General features: G+C 38.4%; 1 protein-coding gene across 3 annotated transcripts; it reads left to right on the top strand.

Annotated features, from left to right (window-relative positions):
- Positions 1-379: 379 nt before the first annotated feature.
- GJA3 (gap junction protein alpha 3) lies at positions 380-20384 on the top strand. Of its 3 annotated transcripts, none has more exons than XM_072993689.2 (2): positions 380-704; positions 6254-20384. In XM_072993689.2, exon 2 carries the CDS (start codon positions 6271-6273, stop codon positions 7771-7773), a length of 1503 nt encoding a protein of 500 aa, XP_072849790.1. In that variant the 5' UTR covers positions 380-704; positions 6254-6270; the 3' UTR covers positions 7774-20384. The 3 variants fall into 3 exon arrangements, with proteins under 3 accessions (XP_072849790.1, XP_078246176.1, XP_072849791.1); XM_078390050.1 differs by lacking the exon at positions 380-704 and adding an exon at positions 739-1087; XM_072993690.2 differs by lacking the exon at positions 380-704 and adding an exon at positions 1147-1684.

A 20384-nucleotide genomic window follows, 5' to 3' on the forward strand; every position in this document is an offset into this window, starting at 1 on the left:
TTGAGTTGAAATGTGTGGGCCCCTAACCAGAAGTGGTCTTCACCTCACACCACCGCTGCTCAATGTTTCCCGGGTGTTTTGACACCTCCGCACCTGCGACAGGTTTCCAACTGCGCCTGCAGCCCTAACAAACAGGTCACCCCCTTCAGCCTCCCGGCTTCCCTTACAAGGAAAGGCGACCGAACGCCTCCCGGCAGAGACGCAGACCTTTCCTCCTCCAGGCAAAGCCTCCGTCCGCTTTTTTTGGCGGGAGCCGCCGCCGCGGCCCAGCCTGGGGGGGGGGGGGCGACGAGGGCTCCCGAAAGGCCGCGGTGGCCGGCTCAGAGGCGTGGCCTCGCGCCAGCCTGCAAGGCGCGCTCACTTGGCGGGTTCAGCCAGGCGTGCTCATCCAGTGTGACAGTGGCGATGGCTGAGAGGGAGACCCTGCTCTCTTTCTCTCTCCCGCTCCCTCTCTGTAGGAGGCAAACGTTAAGTCCCATTAAACTTCCCAACTAGGGAGATTTGGGAGGTTTCGGTTTATTTTATTTATTTATTTTTACTTCGAGCTTGAATAGTGTTATTGGTTTCTTTGTGTAAGGGTGGGGGGGAGAGCGGGTAGCAGTTCTTCCTCCCTTTCCCTCTCTCTTCTCAAGTAGCCTTTTAACTCCCATGTGCAGCGAAGGCGTTTGGTGGTGAGCTTGGCTGGCGGCGGTCAGAGCTTTGGGGTAAGCGCCGGGCAGCGCCGCCGGGCTGGGCTGCTGTGCGGGAGCGTCAGGGAGGGACAGGGAGACGGGAGGATGGAGGGGTGGCCGGTTGTAGGGCGCCCGGTGCCCGTGCTGCGTTGCTCCCTTGCCTGTGTGGCGGTGCCATGGAGGACCCGGGACCCAATTCCGACTCACGTTGGCATCTTAAGGACTTAGGTGCTCGACGGTGATTTCTTCACTCAAGGAGGCCCGTCCGGCGCTTTTAATGGCAGTTCCTTTGGGTCACTTTGGTCTTTTTCCGGAACAGCTCTTGCGGTGCCTGTTTTGACAGAGCCGTCACTTGAACACGGTGTTGCTGGCTAGTTTGGGGTTAAGGGAGACACACAGTGATCGCATACAAGCAGGTTGGTTATGGGGGGGTGGGGGGGTGAGAGGCGGCAGTCTTCAGTTTGGATTCTCGTCTAGATCGAGATATCGTGGGGAAAAGCAATCCTTACTATATTTTTTTTCTGTCCTATTTATTCATTTGCAGGTGGTTCCGTTCTTTAGGTGACCGAAGTTCGCATAATTTGTTTTCTTTCCCTAGGCGTTTACATATTATTCTGTTTGTTTTAAAATAAATCTCTAGCAGAGTGGTCTATTCCAGGAATCCGTAACGTCCTCCTCCCTCCCCTCCGATTATTACAATATGTCTCTTATCTGAATGGATGGCTGGATCGATGTCAAGAGTTTTCTGCTTTTGTTTCCTGAAAGTACAGAGCGCAATGCAACATGTGAGAAGAATTTTCCAGTGTCTACAATGATGCCTCTGATGTTGTACTCCTCGTCTCCTTTCCTTTGCCAACATACAGTAGATTGTTTCTCACTGTAGAAATGGGTCCGATTTACAAGACTGTTGTGGTAGAGAGTGGCGATTTTTTTCCCTCCTGTTGTTCTGTAAACATTTCTGTCAATGGAGGGCAACAGCGTTAGCTAACAATAATAATGGTATCAACAACAATGTAAGTTGAAGAAAGAAGTGAGAAGAGGTGAAAGGGGAAATGTGAAAAATTATTTTTATGGGGTCTTTAATTCCAATCCGGCATGGAATTCTGATCTTTAATCGCGGTTTATCGTTTTCTTGAGGAAGTGTAATGTCGCCTGATATAACAAAGCATTAATTATCACATATGTAACTGTTATAGAATACTCTCAAAACGTGGTACTTCAAGCTTTTTGAGCGTTCTGTATTAATTTTTGACTGGCGTGGCGTTTATAGGAACAATGGCAAGTGGTAAAATATTTTCCGTGTATGAAGTTGTAGGTACGCATTTTTTAGATGTACTTACCTTGAACTATCTGCAGGATAAATTAATTTGAGTTGACGATCTTTTTTATTTGGAAAAAAGTTACATTTACATAGTACATGGAATATGAGCGCGCGTTTAAACTCCCATCCTCTGTACCAGTCTTGTTAATGTATTAATTTCTGTTGAGTTTATCCCGGAGTCGAGGACAGCTAAACTGGTTAACTCAATCAAAGATATAGGTAAACTATCTCGGGGCGAACGAAATCAAACTGCCAGGTTTAAAAATGCTTTTCCCTGACAGTAAATGAAGCATTCAAAGTAATAGCTGTAAGAGCAACACTTGTTTCCTAAACAGAAACCATCGATTCACATTTTTCTCCAGATTGGTCTCATCCTCTTGATTCTTGAATGTGTTTGCTTAGCTGCTAGCCCAGACAGTTCCTTTCATATGAATCGGGCTTCTGTATTGCGGTGCCAGTAGTAATCAATCGTTTGATACTGATGCTTCAAATATCTACTGGGTGTTAAAAGGTTAGTATAGAGTCTATATTATAGACTTTCCCGTTGTATTTTGGCAACAACTATGATTGCAATAAATTTACAGTTACAGCCGGCTATTTTAACTCCTTTCGAAACGTTAGCACCAAAGAAACTTGTAGCTAGAATCGGCACAGCCACAGAGACTATTTTATGCAACTGCCGACGCAAATACGTTCAAAATTCAGTCGGCAGAAAGGTTTAGAGAAGTGCGAGAATATCCTCTTTGGGGATGGGCACTCGCCTCATATCTACGACATAGGTGACGCCTCCTTAATGATTTTAATTCAGTTAGTTCTGGAACCCGAATCCATACCTGTTGTTTACTAGACAATAAGTTTCCGTAAATCCCATGGAATTTACTTCCAAGTAAATGTGCCTAACGCTGAAAAATTTCACGTATTTACTATAGTCCGGTTAAATTAAATGGGGTTTAATGGAGGGATGTCTTTAACATTATTCTATTAGGTTGCAATCCCAGGAGCGCTCTTTCTTTGAATGCAAAGCGCACTGTTAGGCTGCAGTCCCTACCAACGCTTACCTATGATATTGACTCCAATAGAATTTAATTCTGAGTAGGCGTGGATGTGTAGTCACTTGCTGTTCCTATTGCCTAGATGTAAATGACACGCTGCAAATAATTCACTCCCGTCATGTCAGGTTAAACGCCAGAGGCATCTTCCAATGTGACAAAAAGCTTTAGAAGTTTCTTCTACAACCTGTGTTTAGGACTAGCATCTTATATGCTTATGTATTCAATAATTTACATTATAATCTCCAAAACATTAAGGCTGCGACCCCCCCATGCATTTTACCAGGAGTAAACCTCGTTCACTTCGTGGGACTTAATGTCTGAGTAAAATTCATAGGACAGTAACCTGAATTGAAACATTCAAGTGACTTATATGCATTTTAAACGTGATTTTACGATTTTATGGCAAAATGGGTTTTTCTTGTAGTTATTATTTTATAAGGACTATAAGCCAGCTCAAGCGCTACTTCGCCGTAGGAAGGCGGGGTATAAATGTAATTAATTAATTAAGTTTTACAACTTAAGAAAAAAATGTATTGGCTCTTAGCCGCAGCTGATTTTTAAGGACCTCCTACCTATTTATTTCCTCTTGTGCCATTTATTGGCACTGGATGTTCGAAAGAGCCTTCAGGTGAAATCGAGAACAACCGCATCATTTACCGGAATCCCACCAGAATGCCTGCAAAACCTCCATAGTGTGCGTCCAGCATTTATTGTTGTTGTTTAGTCGTGTCGGACTCTTCAGTGACCCCATGGACCAGAGCATGCCAGCCCCACCTGTCTTCCACTGCCTCCTGGAGTTGGGTCAAATTCATGTTGGTCGCTTCGATGACACTGGCCAACCATCTCGTCCTCTGTCGTCCCCTTCTCCTCTTGCCTTCACACTTTCCTAACATCAAGGTCTTTTCCAAGGAGTATTCTCTTCTCACGAGATGGCCAAAGTACTGGAGCCTCAGCTTCAGGATCTTTCCTTCCAGTGAGCATTCAGGCATTTAATCTCAACTCTAAACGTATATAACTTTAACATGTCGATTTCCTCCTTTTCCCCTCCTTTTTGCAACATCTTGCCTAATGAAGACATCTAGAGGCTTGACATTTTAACATCACATTTGAATTAGAAAGATGGGTGCACTCCCTACTCTGCTCTACTTTCTTCTACTACTTTTTAAAATACTTTACATTTTAAAGGATACCTTGTGTTTTCTAAGCCTGTCCACCGAATAATTTTGGTAAATAAGTCGATTTTCCAAAGAAATGCTTTTCGAATTGTGCAATCATCTCAGCTCCTTTTATTCTCTGACCTCAAAACAGAAGAACGTCCGCTTGGATTACCCCTTTTCTGTGTTGAGCCACTTTCGTGGACATAAAACTCATTTTTTCACATTTTTAGTCAGTTGTGTTGTTGTTATAGAGTTTACCTTGTATAATAAATGTAAACAGTTAGGAAATGAATCAGACTGGTCTAAGTCCAGATTTCAGCACAGTGAGTGGACTTATAAAATAATTAATTTTCTGAATAGTTTATATTTACTGTATACTTGCATTTTACTTTTTATCATTTTCTTGGGAAGTCACACAAACATCAATGGTATCTTAATCAAGGGTTCATTTAGGTCAACATAGGTGTTGTTACTAATCACTTTTTTTTTGCAGATCCTGACAGATTTTCTTTGGAAATGTTTCCTGTTTCCTGAAAATAGTATTTCCAAGATTCAAACAGCAATATTGTATTCGTAATATATTATTCCCTTTTCTAAGTTAGCCCAACTATTGAAAGATAAATGATAATCGAAGAATCTGGTTTTACAAACATCAGTACAATTGGTAGATAGTAGCTCTGAAATCAACTCTATTATGGAGCACATATTTTTTTAAAAATGTAATTAAGTGCAAACATCAGTTTGTAACTTAGTGTTATCCAAAATTAAAATACAAAGTAATTAAGGCAAAATGTCAGTGTCAGAAAGTTTTTTAAAATGCATTATATCTTCTCTGAGTAAGCACAGTATTCCAAACGAAGTTTTTTGGTAAGTAATTGTAGCTGCAGTCAGTTGCAATTAATGCTAATACATCTTTCATATCAGGATTATGCATTGTACTGATGGACTCTGAACTTGATTTATAGGTAAAGTTATTTGATTCTGATATGTTTTGTAATAGTAAATATTAAAATTTTCATGGTCCCAGAATTATCAAAAGAAAATATTAAAAATAACTTTAAAAAAAAAGAGTGATAGCGTTGGTTTGTAAAATAAAAAGTTTCCCACAGTTAAACTAAACCTTTCCATTGAAGAGCTATGAAAAGGCATCTTCACTGAGATTGTTCAGTATATACATGTGCTTTTATTGTATCAGTTAATTACCAGTTTAGTAACCAAGCTAGCCAAGCTGCATTGTGATGTGGTCTGCACCCATCCTCCATGTGGTTGCAATATTATCTTTATAGGACTTGTGTATTTTACTGTTCTTGTTTAAGTTAACCTGCCATACTTGTACCCTCTTGCTTTAGTTGAAACAGATACACAACAGTGGCAATAATGCAGATGCATTCTAAGACATGACAGGTTCATGCATTATACGTGTCCTGTATGTAAAGGATTTTAATTGAAGAGTTACCATGGAAGAATGGATGAAATATGATAAATAAAATACACCTGCAAAGAAGCTGAAGCCACCTGGTATTCAAAAAGTTGAAAAGGAGGTTCAGAGACTGAAAGTTACAAAGGTTTTCAGATTGTAACTGCCCTGGAACTTCCCAAAAGGCACTCTCTCTAGATATGCAGCTGATCCCATGATTAAAAAAATATTCCTGGACTGCAAAGGGTGGCTGTACGATGGAGAGGAGGTTGCACTCAAAATGAAAGTATTTTGTAACTGAGAAATACTCTACTGTGCTTGCCATGTCCACTACAAACTAGTACTGTATTAGCCCCTGGATGTGAAATGATTTACAGCAAATGGCATAGTTACTTTTCTAGTCCAGTCCATTTTAAATGATGACATATTATAAATAATTCATAGTACAGAAAATAAACTATAAATAGTTCATTTACAATTTTACCTTAATTCTATCTGTTACATTTCCAATATTTTACAAAGCATATAATCCAGCTGAATGATAATAATTTATTGTTAATTGCATGTTCTGCAGAATCACTATTTGCCCATTTTCTCAAGCTTTTTGTAATAATACTATAATATTCTTATTGTAGGTTAGAGACCTGAAAAAATGGGTGACTGGAACTTTCTGGGGAGACTATTAGAGAATGCGCAAGAGCACTCCACAGTTATTGGCAAAGTTTGGCTGACGGTACTGTTTATCTTCAGGATCCTGGTGCTGGGGGCTGCAGCTGAGGAGGTTTGGGGAGATGAGCAATCAGACTTTACATGCAACACACAGCAACCTGGTTGTGAAAATGTCTGCTATGATGAAGCCTTCCCCATCTCTCATATTCGTTTCTGGGTGCTGCAGATCATTTTTGTTTCCACCCCAACTCTCATCTACCTGGGTCATGTTCTTCACATTGTGCGCATGGAGGAAAAGAAGAAAGAGAAGGAAGAACAGATGAGACAAACAGGAAATTCCAGCCATTTACAGGGATCCAAAGGGGAAGTGGGCAATGGGGATAACAGCAACAAAGAGTCACCTCCCCAAAAAGATGAAAAATTACCACTCCGGGATGAGCGTGGGAAGATTCGCATGGCAGGTGCCCTGCTACGCACCTATGTTTTCAATATTATCTTTAAAACTCTCTTTGAGGTTGCCTTTATTGTGGGCCAATACTTCCTATATGGTTTTCAGCTGAAGCCACTCTATCGCTGTGGCCGTTGGCCCTGCCCAAACATGGTGGATTGCTTTATTTCACGACCCACAGAGAAGACAGTTTTCATTGTCTTCATGCTGGCTGTGGCCTGTCTTTCACTGTTGCTCAACATGTTTGAAATGTACCACTTGGGATGGAAGAAGTTCAAGCAAGGCATGACCAGCAGACCCATCCAAGCAGCACCTGCCTTCACTACCATTGCAGCTATAACCTCAGAAGTGGAAGACTCCAAACCTGTCTCTCTGTCAGCATTGCCTCCAACTGCAGAAGCTCCTGTTGCTTCAGTCACTATGCCTGAAACTCGTGCCATCACCCCACTGACTTTTCCACAAACTGAGTTGCCACATTATGCTGAGGCTACCGCTAGGCCACCTCAACCAGTCTCTGGTTCAACCTCTTTGGCTGGATATCCAGCTGGAGAGGAGAGGCTCAAACCCATCAGGCACACTGCGGTCTCCACCCCTATAACAACAACATCTTCCATGCCTTCACCTTCACCGGTTGTCACCTCCTACTTCAACAACCATGCACTGGCTCATGAGCAGAACTGGGCCAATTTGGCAGTTGAGCAGCAGAGAAAAATGCCTGTCTCTAGCTCAGTTGCCTCTTCTACCCCTAGCAGTTTCCAACAATCACATCCGGAACAAGAAGAACCCAGTGAGCACCATCTACCTCCACCATCTCTCTCACCCGTAGCTGCTGCCAACAGCAGTAGCATGAGTACCAGCCTGAGTGAGGGAAGTGGCAGCAAATGGGGTGGAGAAGGTGAAGATGAAGACAGGCCCATGTCGGCAACCTGCACTCTGGTGGAGATGCATGATCCACCGCTGCTCATAGACACACGTCGCTTGAGCAGGGCTAGTAAGTCTAGCAGCAGTAGAGCCAGATCAGATGACTTGACCGTGTAATTTGAATCCCTACAGTGGGTGGGATGAATGACAGAAATAGCAAAATGTAAAGGGGAAAACACACTAGGGAGGGAGGGAGGGAGACATAAAAGGGTAAGGCTAGCCTCAGCCCCATAAAAGAGGGGATAGGGATGTCAGGGTTCCAAATTTTGAAGCTTGCAGTTCTTGCACTCTGTGGGTTGTAGTGGTGGTGGGAGGTATAATTATCAATGTTTTCTAGTAGGTCAGGCATGGTTGAAGTGCAGCCCACTGGCCAAGGGACCAATATTAGCCAGATCATGTGGGGGAGAAAGACGCTTTTGCAGATAAGAGGCCAGCAAAAGTATGTTTACTCTTTGATCTCTGCCATCTATCTCTTACCCTCACTCCTGTTATACTTCCCTCCATTGGTTCAGATTTAGCTCTTAGTAAGCAGAAGCATTTTCCTTTCTGTTTACCTTTCTTACCTACCACCAATCACTTCCATAACCATGAAGGTAACAGAAAAAAAATTCTATCACCTTCTTTGGTTAAACAATCAGGTAAAAAACTAAGCAGACAGGTGCTTTTAATTTATGTAGTACAACTTCTTACTCTAGAAAGTTGCCAGTTTCTAATGGGTCTGGACTGGCCAATAGCAGAGTAACCCCTGCTGTAGATTTAAGCATTTGTCTTTTCTTTTATTAGCATTTTCTTTTTTTTTTGGACTTCGAATCTGTGAGAATATGTCAAGTTTGAGATTCTTCTATACACTGTTTCCAAACTATGGGTACATATTTTACACATATGTATTTTTAAAAATGTTTGGTTAGATTTTCTGAAATTACTTCTGAACCTGTAAAGCCGAGGATAAAGAATGAAAGCACACATCTCAATATATGACATAACCTAGTTTCTAATTTAAAAAGGAATTGTTCCAGTATTTTATAGCCCTTTGTGCTGATTGTGAGCAAAACTATAGGATCAACTAGGACTGTGCATTTTAAGTGACTAGATAGTTTTGAATTAGTTGGGAAAAGTAGTGAATGCAGAATTAATCAGAATTTAAGACTCTGATTTAATTAAATGATAAGAGTAAAGAAAGAAATTGACTCTCTCATTACAATAAATGGAGCTCTAACATGTTTAACTTTAGCCAGTAGGACTAAAATTAACTTGCCAAAACCATAATAAGTCTGCATACTTGAAGAAATAAAGCTGTGGACCAGAGGTTTCATATAAATAGTGAAAGCAAAATACCAAGGCTGCAATCCTATGTACACCTGGAAGTAAATCTCATTTTTCTCAGGGGGTTTATTTACCAGTGCCCATGTATTAACTCAATAAAGAAAGTCACAGCCTAAAATGTGCAAGATCTCAGCAGGGCTTTCAGCAATAGGACTTTATGGAGATCACTAATTCATAGGACTGCTATAAGTTGAAAATGCCTTGATGGCACACAACAATAGATGTATAAATCAAACGAAATTGCACCCTTTAATATTTTAACATTATATAACCTAAATGTATCAAATTCATATTTGTATTCTGTGTAGTTAGATGTGCCATGAGATTAAAGATAATCATAACTTAATAGAAGAGACAAAAGGAATTACAAAGCAGCATCTTTTTGCATTGTATTCACATGGTTGTTGCTACACATGGAAAATAGCTTCTAATTGGTTTGCAGCATTATAATCTGTCCTAAATAAGCATGTAAGGTGTGATCCAGATAAAGTTAATTGTGCTAACTTCCAACTAACTTCTCTAGAACAGAATGTAGCATACACTATAAGACTATTTAAACTATTTTATTTTAACACCTTTTTTGCATTTCCCATATTTGTAAATTAAATTAAGAACTACATTGTCCAGTATTTTAATACCTGGTGATGATCTTCAAATTTCTGGTCTCATCTAGAAGTTATACAATCTGATAAAATATGTAATTTGTGAAACACTCTAAATGAAAATTAAATTCACTGCACCATCACCTAATAGTACATTCATAGGCATGCTTAGTCAGAAGTAAGCCACAATGAGTTCAATGCAGTTTCCTCTCAAGTAGGTTGTATAGGATGGCAGCCTCTGTCATTCTATGAAATTGCAGTTGGGACTTTTGCATGCCCTAATAGTATTCATCCCACTTTTAGTTTTAATAGGTACATATAAAGACAAAATCACGGTATAGTACATCTAGCTGTTGCAATATCCTGTCAGCCTATCCCAGACAAACTCTACATTAAGGCATTATGTGAACACCATGCCTTGATGTAGTGTTCAGTTTGGTAGAGTTATGATATGACAAAATACAAATCTACATTAATTAAATGTAGTTAGTGTTTCTAAAAGGTTAAATAATGCTCTAAAAAGTTTTTTAACATTTTGACCAGTATTCTTCTATTTTACATACTTGCAAAAGGGTAATTGCTTAGGTGTTTCCCTTTACCTGCAGGCTGCCTTTTGCATATCCAGTCTTGCACTGCTAGCAAGATTGGTTGTGCAACCAGTTGTGCAATTCATTATGTAATAGAGGGTCTGCTAGCGTAAGGAAATGCTTACATAATTACTATTAATCTCTGAATAGGATACTGATGTGTGAATAGTACTTCAGTTGACAGAGAATGAAGCTGTTAACAGGATAAAAATAGTTTGTATTCACCAAATGTGCCCAAGAATGAGCAAAGTTTATAGTACCAAAGACTGTTGAACCCATGTCTTGAAGGGAGTCAGTGCCTACGTTGGAGGCATTCCTTGATATGCTCAATTCACTAGCCATGATCCAGATGATTGTAGATTGGCAGTTTCTAGTGTGTTGCTGAACCCTTAGGCAAGTAGTGCCTGGGGTGTGTTTTTGAGAAGCATGACATCCTCTGTGAGCTAAGCTGCAGGCTTTCCACATGCATTAGTAGATTGCTAGATGTGCTGGTTTGCTACCATCCAGTATGTAAGCTTTTGCACAGCTAGTATGGTAGTTCTCCCTTGACAACCCTGTGCAAAGGGACATATGCATGATGGAACAGTTTGAAAAACCAATAAATATGAGTGATGGCAACACTCTTCTAGATTCTGTCATGAATATAAGCCATATATTAAAAATTTAAGATAATAATGCTGGATCAGACCAATCTATCTAGTCCAGAATCCACAGTGGTGAATTAGATGGCTCTGGAAAGGCTACAAACAAGTCTCAAAGACAATACTGTAGTGATATCTTGCTGTTGCTCCCCAGAAAATGGCATTCAGAGGTATAATGCCCCTGAATTTAGAGGTGCCATGTACCTGTCATGATTCATAGCCATTGATACATCCATCCTCAATGAATTAATCTATTACCTATTCAAAGGCATCTACATTGTGCCTTAAAACACAGTAATACACAATATTCTGTTCCCAGGATTACATATGCAACATCACTGAAACAATGTGAAATCAGTAGGCTTGCATATATAGAAATGGGAGCAGAATTTCACTGTTTGCTTTTTAAAAAATGTCTGCAATTGAAAGCAAATGATAATGAAGCTCTGTGTATATAATGGCATGTATGTGGAGGGGACAGAATTGTGCAAGTGTTCTTTGTGACAAACTGTGTATTCATGTTTCTCACTGTAAAGAGTGATTTTGGCAAAATTACTCTTGTGTTCTATTAAGGATGCAGTCCTATGATACTTGCCCAGGAGCACATTCCATTGAACCCAATGGTATTTACCTCTGAGAATACATGCTTAGGATTGCACTTATGAGTGATATTTCTGATCTTGGAAAACATGGCTTCAATTCGACTCATGATTCCCTAGAGTCAATGGAAATTATAGTTCTTTTTCAAACTATGTATATACATAAGAATTAGTATAAAATGTATAGGGAATAAGGAAATTATGACAAGAATCACTCTAAGAGAAGTCCTCTTTCTTGTTTTACGTACAAATGTAATGCAAAAAAAAATGTGACTACAGTTAATCAAGAACAACTATTGTAACAGTTTACTTATGATTTTGTGAGCATGAGTAAAGAGCCCTGATTAAAAGTTTTCTAATCTTGATATTTTGGTTTGTATGCTTAGCGTTTTAACATAGCCAACCCGAGTAGACATGGTCTAGAGGGGCGGGGTATAAATTTAATAAATAAATAAATAAATAACTTTGAAATATATCTGTGAAGATTTTTAGTAATCCAGGTGAGGTTATCTCAACGTTGAGTCATGGCAACTGGACTTCTTTCTTATCAGGCTGAAATGTTTCACTACTCATCCCATGACAATGGGTGGAGAAGGACTGCAGAAGTGGGATTTTCACTCACCCCTAGTCCTTTGTCCATCTAATGAGCCTATTCAGACCAGGGGAAGTGAAACCAACATGGAGGATATATCAAGGGTTTCCTACCAACTCTCCTCAGACTGAAGAAGTTACTTGGATGAGTAGTGAAATATTTCAACCGAATAAGAAAGAAGTCCAGTTGCCACGGCTCAACTTCCAGATTTGAAATCTTGCCCCAGATTCAGTCCCCATTTCTTTCAAATGCCAGTTTTCTTGAAAGGATACAGGAAAATGCTTTGGGATCAGATTCCAGTACTTTGATTTCCTACTGGAAGTAATGGGAATTTGGTAAGTCAATACTTAATGTAATACTTAATGTAACTGATTGGTTCAATAAGTTTATTCTGTCTGGAACTAATGATGAATTTAGACCAGTGTTTGCATCTTTCATACAATGTTGAAAGCAATCAACTCATATATCAATCACCTCTTGATAAAACAAGTTACTTTCTTTGAAAAATATGTCTATCTTGTATTTAATCATTATTATCTTTTACAAAAATTAGAATAGTGCCTTTTTTAAAAGTAGATACATATGGGTGTTTTCATAAGTGATTTTAAGGCTTTGGGTGTGCCACAACTATATGAATATGATTCAAAGTATAGAAAATGAAAGAGTAACTTGAGCAGCATTGACAATCAATTTTAGAACTGGCTGCCACTGGCATTTCAAATCTCACTAATATAGAGTTTGGAAATGGTAGTTTTATTTTGTTTTATTTTTAACAACAACTCACAGAATTGCTTCAACCAGCACAACAAGAGTAAGTAGTACAGAAAGTAAAGTTTCCAAGTTCTGCACTAACCAGCATAGTACATAAATAACAAAATTGTAGACACGGGCCACATTCCTGAACATATATCATTATCCTGAAGCACTACCTGACTTCAGTGATGCTTAATTATTGAGGTTCATGCTGGATCTATAGCCTAAATTATGTTCTTGAGTTGAAAGGTTATGCATACAGAAGTAATTTATACTAAATAGAGGGGGATCTATGCATGCACAAGATTGGGCTGGAAGTGTCATTTTTTAAAACACCCCACAAATGAAACTACATGCAGCTGCTGCAGACTCACATTTTAAAAATACAAGTCATTGCCAAATTTCTGATGCTATACTCCACCTCCCACCCATCAACTCTCCACTTGAAATTGTTACCATCTTTTATATCTTCCTGCCATCTAGTAGTAACTCTCACATGAAGAGATTGCACTGCCACCATCACAAATTGGAAGCAATCTTACATGAGCTGGCACCCTTGCAACCTTACATGAGCTGGTACCTTTGAGGTATTCAGAAATAAAATTGCCATAATCCTATTTGTGGACATGAGGAGCTGTAGTCCAATACATCTGGAGAGTGCCAGGTTGGGGAAGGCTGACATATAGGACTATCTTGTGTCTTTTCAAGATTGGAATCTCAAGAAGTAGTAACAGAACCAAAATTTTGGCGTCAGAAGTATTCAGCTGCTGCAGCTGTATTGGTGAGTAGATAACTGATGAGGAATAATATGACCTATTAGAGCACAAGGTTTTAATTTTACAACTTAAATCTGAATTTTTTTTTTAAAAAAAGGGCTTGGCATTTATAATAGTTACAATATATAATATATGCTACCTATGTTTCTACAATAATCCAAGCATTTTATGGTCAAAGTGGTTTCTATTAATTTATGTTTGTCAAGAATATTCAATTATCTTACCAAATGTTTACAACATAACAAGATCTTGTATGCATACACTTTTTAGTTTATCTTATATTTTACGTCTGTAATCCTATGCTTGTCTTCTGAAACGTAAGTCTTATTGGGTTCAGCAGAAGGTACTTCTAGGTGCTTGTGCACAGGATTGTAGGCTAAGTATTAAACAGTGTGGTTATGACTATCTTATAGAAGGACTATAGATTTTTTGAAAAGGTTGTTGTTTCTTCACATTAATGCACTCTCCCAGCACTAATTTCAAGATAAAGTTGTAACAAAAGTCACAAACAAATTAGACCCAATTAATCATATTTATTAATTCCAAAAGTAATGGATGTTGACAATGATAGCAATGCAGCATGGTGCCAGTACAGAGTTTTAAAAGCAATGTAAAGTATTTCAGGGTTTTCTATGTGAGTGCTCCAGTAAAATTTAGGAATCACCTACAATATTACCTAGTAAACATTAATAGGATTATTATATTGAAGGAGTATTCCAGAAGAGTATAATCGCATGCCATCCACTACTTATTCAGAAGGGGCTTTTTGATTATAAGTAGGATGCTTAAAGAACTACTGGAGTGAGAGTAGCTCCCACCACTTCCATTTGCGACTACCACCATCTCCTTTTATGACGGAAGAATGTCTATGCATGTGTTTTGACCAGAAGCTTTGAATTCACATAGGAATACTCACCAGGTTAATGGGGCTATATAAGATATGAGTCTGAATTTTAATCCAGCATGTTTAACATGCTTAAGGTACAATTTGTTTATTTCAGGCTCTGAACTACTTTTTTGCAGACATCATAACTTGGAAGTCACTTTTTTGGACTTAACTCTCAGAACTGTGCCCCCCTAGCATTAGCCAAAAAGTTCTAACTGTAGTATTTCCAAACTCTGCATATAGTGTAATAATGTAATAGTAACTAAATAGTAAATATTTTGCTTCATAATGTATATAATATTATTAATACTGGCTTCTAAAACCTAGTGGTTTTAGAAGCCAGTATTAATGTATGCTATATTCATAATTTGATTTTCTCAAGTCTCCATTAAATTATTGTTCCTTCACACACAATGTTTTTTCCATGAAAATGTCATTTCCATTTAGTAAATATATATATATAGTAAATATATACATGATGCAGGCAAATTGCCTCCAGTCATGCATTCATGTGCATTACTGTAAACACCAAAGCTGCATATATTCTCCAAACATGTATTTTGCTGTACTTCTTTCCTTCCGTGACTATTCAACAGGCTAAACACCATCACCCAGAGCTGTAATAGAAAGCTGTGGACATAGGCAGTCTCTTAAATATGTTGCTGATGTCCATCCGAATATTATCTATTCACAACTCCATCCATACTGTGTGTCTCAATTAACTGTCTGAATATGGTATTTGATGTAAATGAGAGTGCATATTTATTAAATGAGAGTGCATATTTATTAAAAGACCATTAGTTGTGACATCACCCGTGATAATACCAAGGTTATGTGAAGTATTTCCTAGAATTTAACTCAGGGTTGGGAAAGATGTGCACCTCCAGATATTCTTAAACTACAATTGCCATCAATCCTAATGGTGAAAGATAATAAGTGATGAGGGATTATGGGAGTTGCAGTCCAAGAGCAGCTGGGACAGGTTACACAAGCAGAGCTGAGTATTAGAAAAATAGGTTGCACTCAACTGTTGTAAAGCAGCAACATGGGGAGAAATCAACCTGAGACAGAGCAGTCAGGAAGATGGTACAGCACTCATCCCCTACCAATCTTCAGTTCATCACATAATTTTTGCCCAGCCTGCCTGAGATGTGGAGGGGGAAAGTGTTTATAGGACTAGGAGCATGGTGAGGAAGATTTTACTCTCCCCCATCCCTCTTGTTATTTTTCTATTTGACATTCCTACTTCCCTTTTTTATCTGCTTAGTGCAATCTGCACTTTTAAACAGACCCTCTCTGAACTATGGAATTTAGTTAGATGTAATTTACAAGTCAATTAATTCACTTCAGAACAATAATTAATATCATCAAGCTTTCCAACATTAACAATATATTTTAATTCTGTGGGATTCCAATGATTCTCACAACTGACAGCAACATTGTGGCTGCTGTCCACACTGAGGCCCTTTTCTAACAGCTAGAGTGGAGGCAGATGTACACAAAAGCCAATTGCCATGAAAAACTACAGGTATTTGTCTTGATGTTTTTCCATGTTTCTGCAAGTAGAGCATTTTAAAATTAAATGCATCGAGTTCTATTTGTATGGTTAATTTTCACATCAGCCATAGTATGCAGCATATAATGATGATAACCAACCATTATATCCAAAGAATTGGAGCATATTAAATGGAAATCAGGAATATACAGAAAAAGCATAAATATAAATTTGCTTGTGATAGAATTATAATATTATGGATTTAAAACTATACTATTATTTGTTGCATTTGAATGGAAATAAATAGTTCTGCCATCAGTCAGGCTTGAGAAGAGTCAAACTTTGCAGCATTTTATTTAGAATTTCTGTATGGAAAACTGTGTTTAATTCCTCAATTACATCATAATGAACTTAATCCAACTGTTAGTCCCAAATAGGGTAGATTAACTGAATCAACATTACTAACACAAATAATGGCCATCTGTTGGTGTTTGTGTAAGGTTTGTGTAACTAACTGTGGCTACTTGCTGAGATGCCAGGGCTCTGTTGTGTCATGCACAAGAAAGATCAGTCAAGATTGCCCCCAAACCTTGTCAGTTAGCCACAATTAGCTGCAGCAAGTTGCACAGACCTTATGCAAACATCAGTAGGATTCCAGCTGCTGACTTAAGTTCCATTCATTCAGCGGTACTAAAAATTGGATTTAGTTCAATGGATTAATTGTTGGTATATCATATGTACGGTAGATTTAACTTGCTAAATTTGTAATTACAGTGAAATTCCTAAACTCCGTTGTCTTCCCCATTGCTTATTATAGATTGCAGATCCTGGGAAGCAAGAACCTGTCTTTTTTCTTTTTCTTTTCTTTTTTAATGAATACTACTCTAAAGTTTCTTCAGAGCACATATAGCATCAAATCAAGCATCAAATCATTATTAGATAACTTAAATAGATCATGATTTATACATGGCATTTCCAAAATTCCCTGCATAGGATTTCTGTAATATGTGAAACCTTACAACTTGCTAACATAAAGTTATAGTCACTCCCTGGCAACAGCAGCTCTAAATACTTTTGCAAATTATCACTTTGTAGATAGTTTGTCCAAAAAAAGGGGGGAGGGAGTGTTTTCTTGCTAAGAATAATATACCCATTTCCTTTGTCCACAAATAAATTGTAAAGCCAGTGAGCTTAGTTGCATAAGCAGAAATTATTCCTGGGAGACATACATGTATGTGAGGTTCAAATTCAAAAATATGTTGATATACAAAATTCTAATTCTTGGCATGAGAAACTGGCATATTTGAAATCTGTGTGTGCAGTTTTGAAGTAAAATATGTATTTCCTCTTAACATATCTTCTCTCCACTGACAGATTGGGTTGCAGAAGATGGTTTACTCAGAGATTTTCTGTTGCTTAAATCTGTGTGTCTTTTACACCATTGAATTTCACAACAGAAAGAAGTTTTCTTGACAGTCAGGAACTTATAATAAAACAGAAAACAGCAAGCTGTTCCAAGTGCTGTCTTTGAAGAAGCGCTTTGTGTATTAATTCTGTGAGAACCTATTAATATAAATGTTCACTTACCTCAAATGTTTACAAAGCTGTTACTAAATAAATTTTTGTACTGTATAATGATCTCTTCTAAATGTTAAATGAATTTTAACAAATGTGTGTACATACAGACAAAATTACTTGTTTGAGTTGTTGCCTTGCCTGTTATTAAAACAGTATTACCACACACAGCCCTTTAAACCATTGGGGGAAGGGGAGGAAAAGAGGCTGCCCACTATTGATCCAGGGGGCAGAACCTGAATCAAGATACAGTACTCAACAACACCATCCATTAACCTGGCATCCTCCAGATATATCTAGACATAATTTCCAGAATTCCTCAGCCAACTGTAGCCCAACACATCTGGAGAGCAACAAGCTCGGTAAGGCTGCTTGTGAGCACACAGATATATGCCCGCACCGTTACTGCTCATGATATGTCCTCAGATATTCATAATATAAAATGGAAGGGAAAGTCTTCATATCTGTGAACTGCAACACAGAAGGCTGGAATGGGTCCATACTTGTACACATCAAGAACAGATTCCATATAAACAAAAGGCAAGAATGGAGACCTTTATTAGACTACTAAAAATCACAAACATTAGCTACTTTTCAACTCTGTACTGATCTTCATCATGCTGGGCACCATAGAGTTATGGATGGTCCAGAAAAAACATTAAAGTTCCCAAAATCACAGCCAGGTTCCCTTGTGATATTCAAAATTGAGACTGGCAGTGTTGATCGTATTGTCTCTCTCAGTCCTGTTATAAAAAAGGTTGCCAGTCATTCATATTCCCCCACCGCATCCTCCTATATGGAAATACAAGGTCCCTTTTTGGCTGAGGATACAGGCTCACAGAAATGTGCAACCCTCGTCTCAGAGAATATGGGGTTATATTTAGTCTACATGTTAGGAGAGTCAACGGCAGCTATATAAAGAGTTTTGCCTTGCAGTTGGATTATGTTGTTCTCTTACTTGTTAAAGTTGTAGATGTTACATGTTTGGTTGTAGATGGTGCCCTTGCCTTTGGATTATGTACAAAGACCACACAGCACTTTTTTTACTCCTTTTTAAAAACTAGACTCCACGTAACATCACTAGTATGAATAAGTCTCTTCCATTCTTGTTGTACAGTAAATAATGATGATCTGGAATAAACTCATTTTAATTATGCATAAAAGGTGCATTTATTTCCAGACTACAGTGGACCCTTGACTTACAGACGGCTTGACTTACAGACTTTTTGAGTTACAGACTTCTCTGGCCGCAAAATTTAGGTTTGACTTGCAGAGTGAGATTTGACTTACAGACCAGAAAAAAACCAAAATGGAACAAAAACGGCCTGTTACGGGATTAATCGGTTTTCAATGCACTGTAGGTCAATGGAGACTTGACTTACAGACTTTTTGACTTGAGAACCGCCTTCCAATACGGATTAAATTCTCAAGTCAAGACCCCACTGTAATTAGATGTTAAGCAATTGCCCTGCCACATCAATACATTTTATCAGAGCCAAAATATTGTGGTCTTCCACTTATAATCTACCCATATTTTCTCACTGTATTTCCCATTTTTAATGTTTCCATTTAAAAAATGCACTAAAGGAAGAAATGAAATAGCTGTTGCATAATGTCTTCTGACTGGTACCCCTACGAGCCTTCTATTTGGAACTATCCAGAAAGTCAAGACATTCAAACAGAAGTTCAGTATCTCCTTTCACCTCTTTCACCTTCCAGTGTGTCTTTCTAAATTTAACACATATGCACATGTCCATGTACACCTCATACTCCCCCCACACTCACAGTTTTAAAAAAGGTCAAATAACAGAAAGAATGTCCTGCTCTTTTGAGTAAAGACTATAAGCAAACATATTTGAATTGCCTGATATTCCAAAGCAGCAGTATTGTTTCCTTCCTATGGCTTTCATGGGTTTTTTGGAGGCATTTTGCACAAACTGCAGACATAAGCAAATGGGACAGGCTGGGTAAAGTAAACTATGGCTCAACTGGGGATCATCTGAGGAAAGCCAGGACTGAGAAAGTTTGTCAGAAATGACAAGCTAGCTGAACTGGAAATATTTGTGTTAGCTAGGTATTTTCATAAGTTGTGCGATTTTACAAACCACAGCAGCTTAAAATAATTACACTACTTTCTTCTCAATGCATGGAACATTAAATGACAACATTGTCCTGTAAAAGATTTAGCAGTTGTTCAAGCTCTGTTTGCAGCACAGAATGCTCTTCAGTTTTTGAAATGTATGTCTTAGTTCATAAAATCATAGAAAACTGAAATTTGAAAGGACCTACAAGGCCATCAAGTCCAACCCCCTGCTCAGTGCAGGAATACAATCAAAGCATATCTGTCAGGTGATTATCCAAGTTTTTCTTGAATGCCTCCAGTATTGGAGCACTCACTGTGATGTTTACCACGTGACCCTTGCTTCACTAAACAAAGGCTCACGCCGTCCTCTCACCAGCAGATATCAGTTGAGAAGTTCCTACTCTGTTTCACTGCCACCAGTGGATTTCTGTTATCCACAACGTAGAAGACTTTATTCAGACACTTGTTGCCAACAGAACTGATTTATTGAAGTGTATTGAATTATATTGGAATCACAGATGTTATTTATTCATTTCATATAATCAAATCCATATCATATATCTTTTGCCACCACCTGCTCTATGTATATGTTTATCTGTACCAGCTTATCTATCTATCTATCTATCTATCTATCTATCTATCTATCTATCTATCTATCTATCTATCTATCTATCTATCTATCTATCTATCTATCTATCTATCTATCTATCTATCTATCTATCTATCTATCTATCTATCTATCTATCTATCTATTTGATTTTTACCCCGCCCCTCTAGACCATGTCTACTCGGGGCGGCTTACAAAATAAAACAAAA

This window comes from Pogona vitticeps, chromosome 3, assembly GCF_051106095.1.
Source record: "Pogona vitticeps strain Pit_001003342236 chromosome 3, PviZW2.1, whole genome shotgun sequence".
In the NCBI taxonomy this organism is placed as follows: Eukaryota; Metazoa; Chordata; class Lepidosauria; order Squamata; family Agamidae; genus Pogona; species Pogona vitticeps.

Excerpts from the sequence above, each read along its gene's own strand:
- GJA3 (XM_072993689.2), top strand. The coding sequence starts at position 6,271 with ATGGGTGACTGGAACTTTCTGGGGAGACTATTAGAGAATGCGCAAGAG.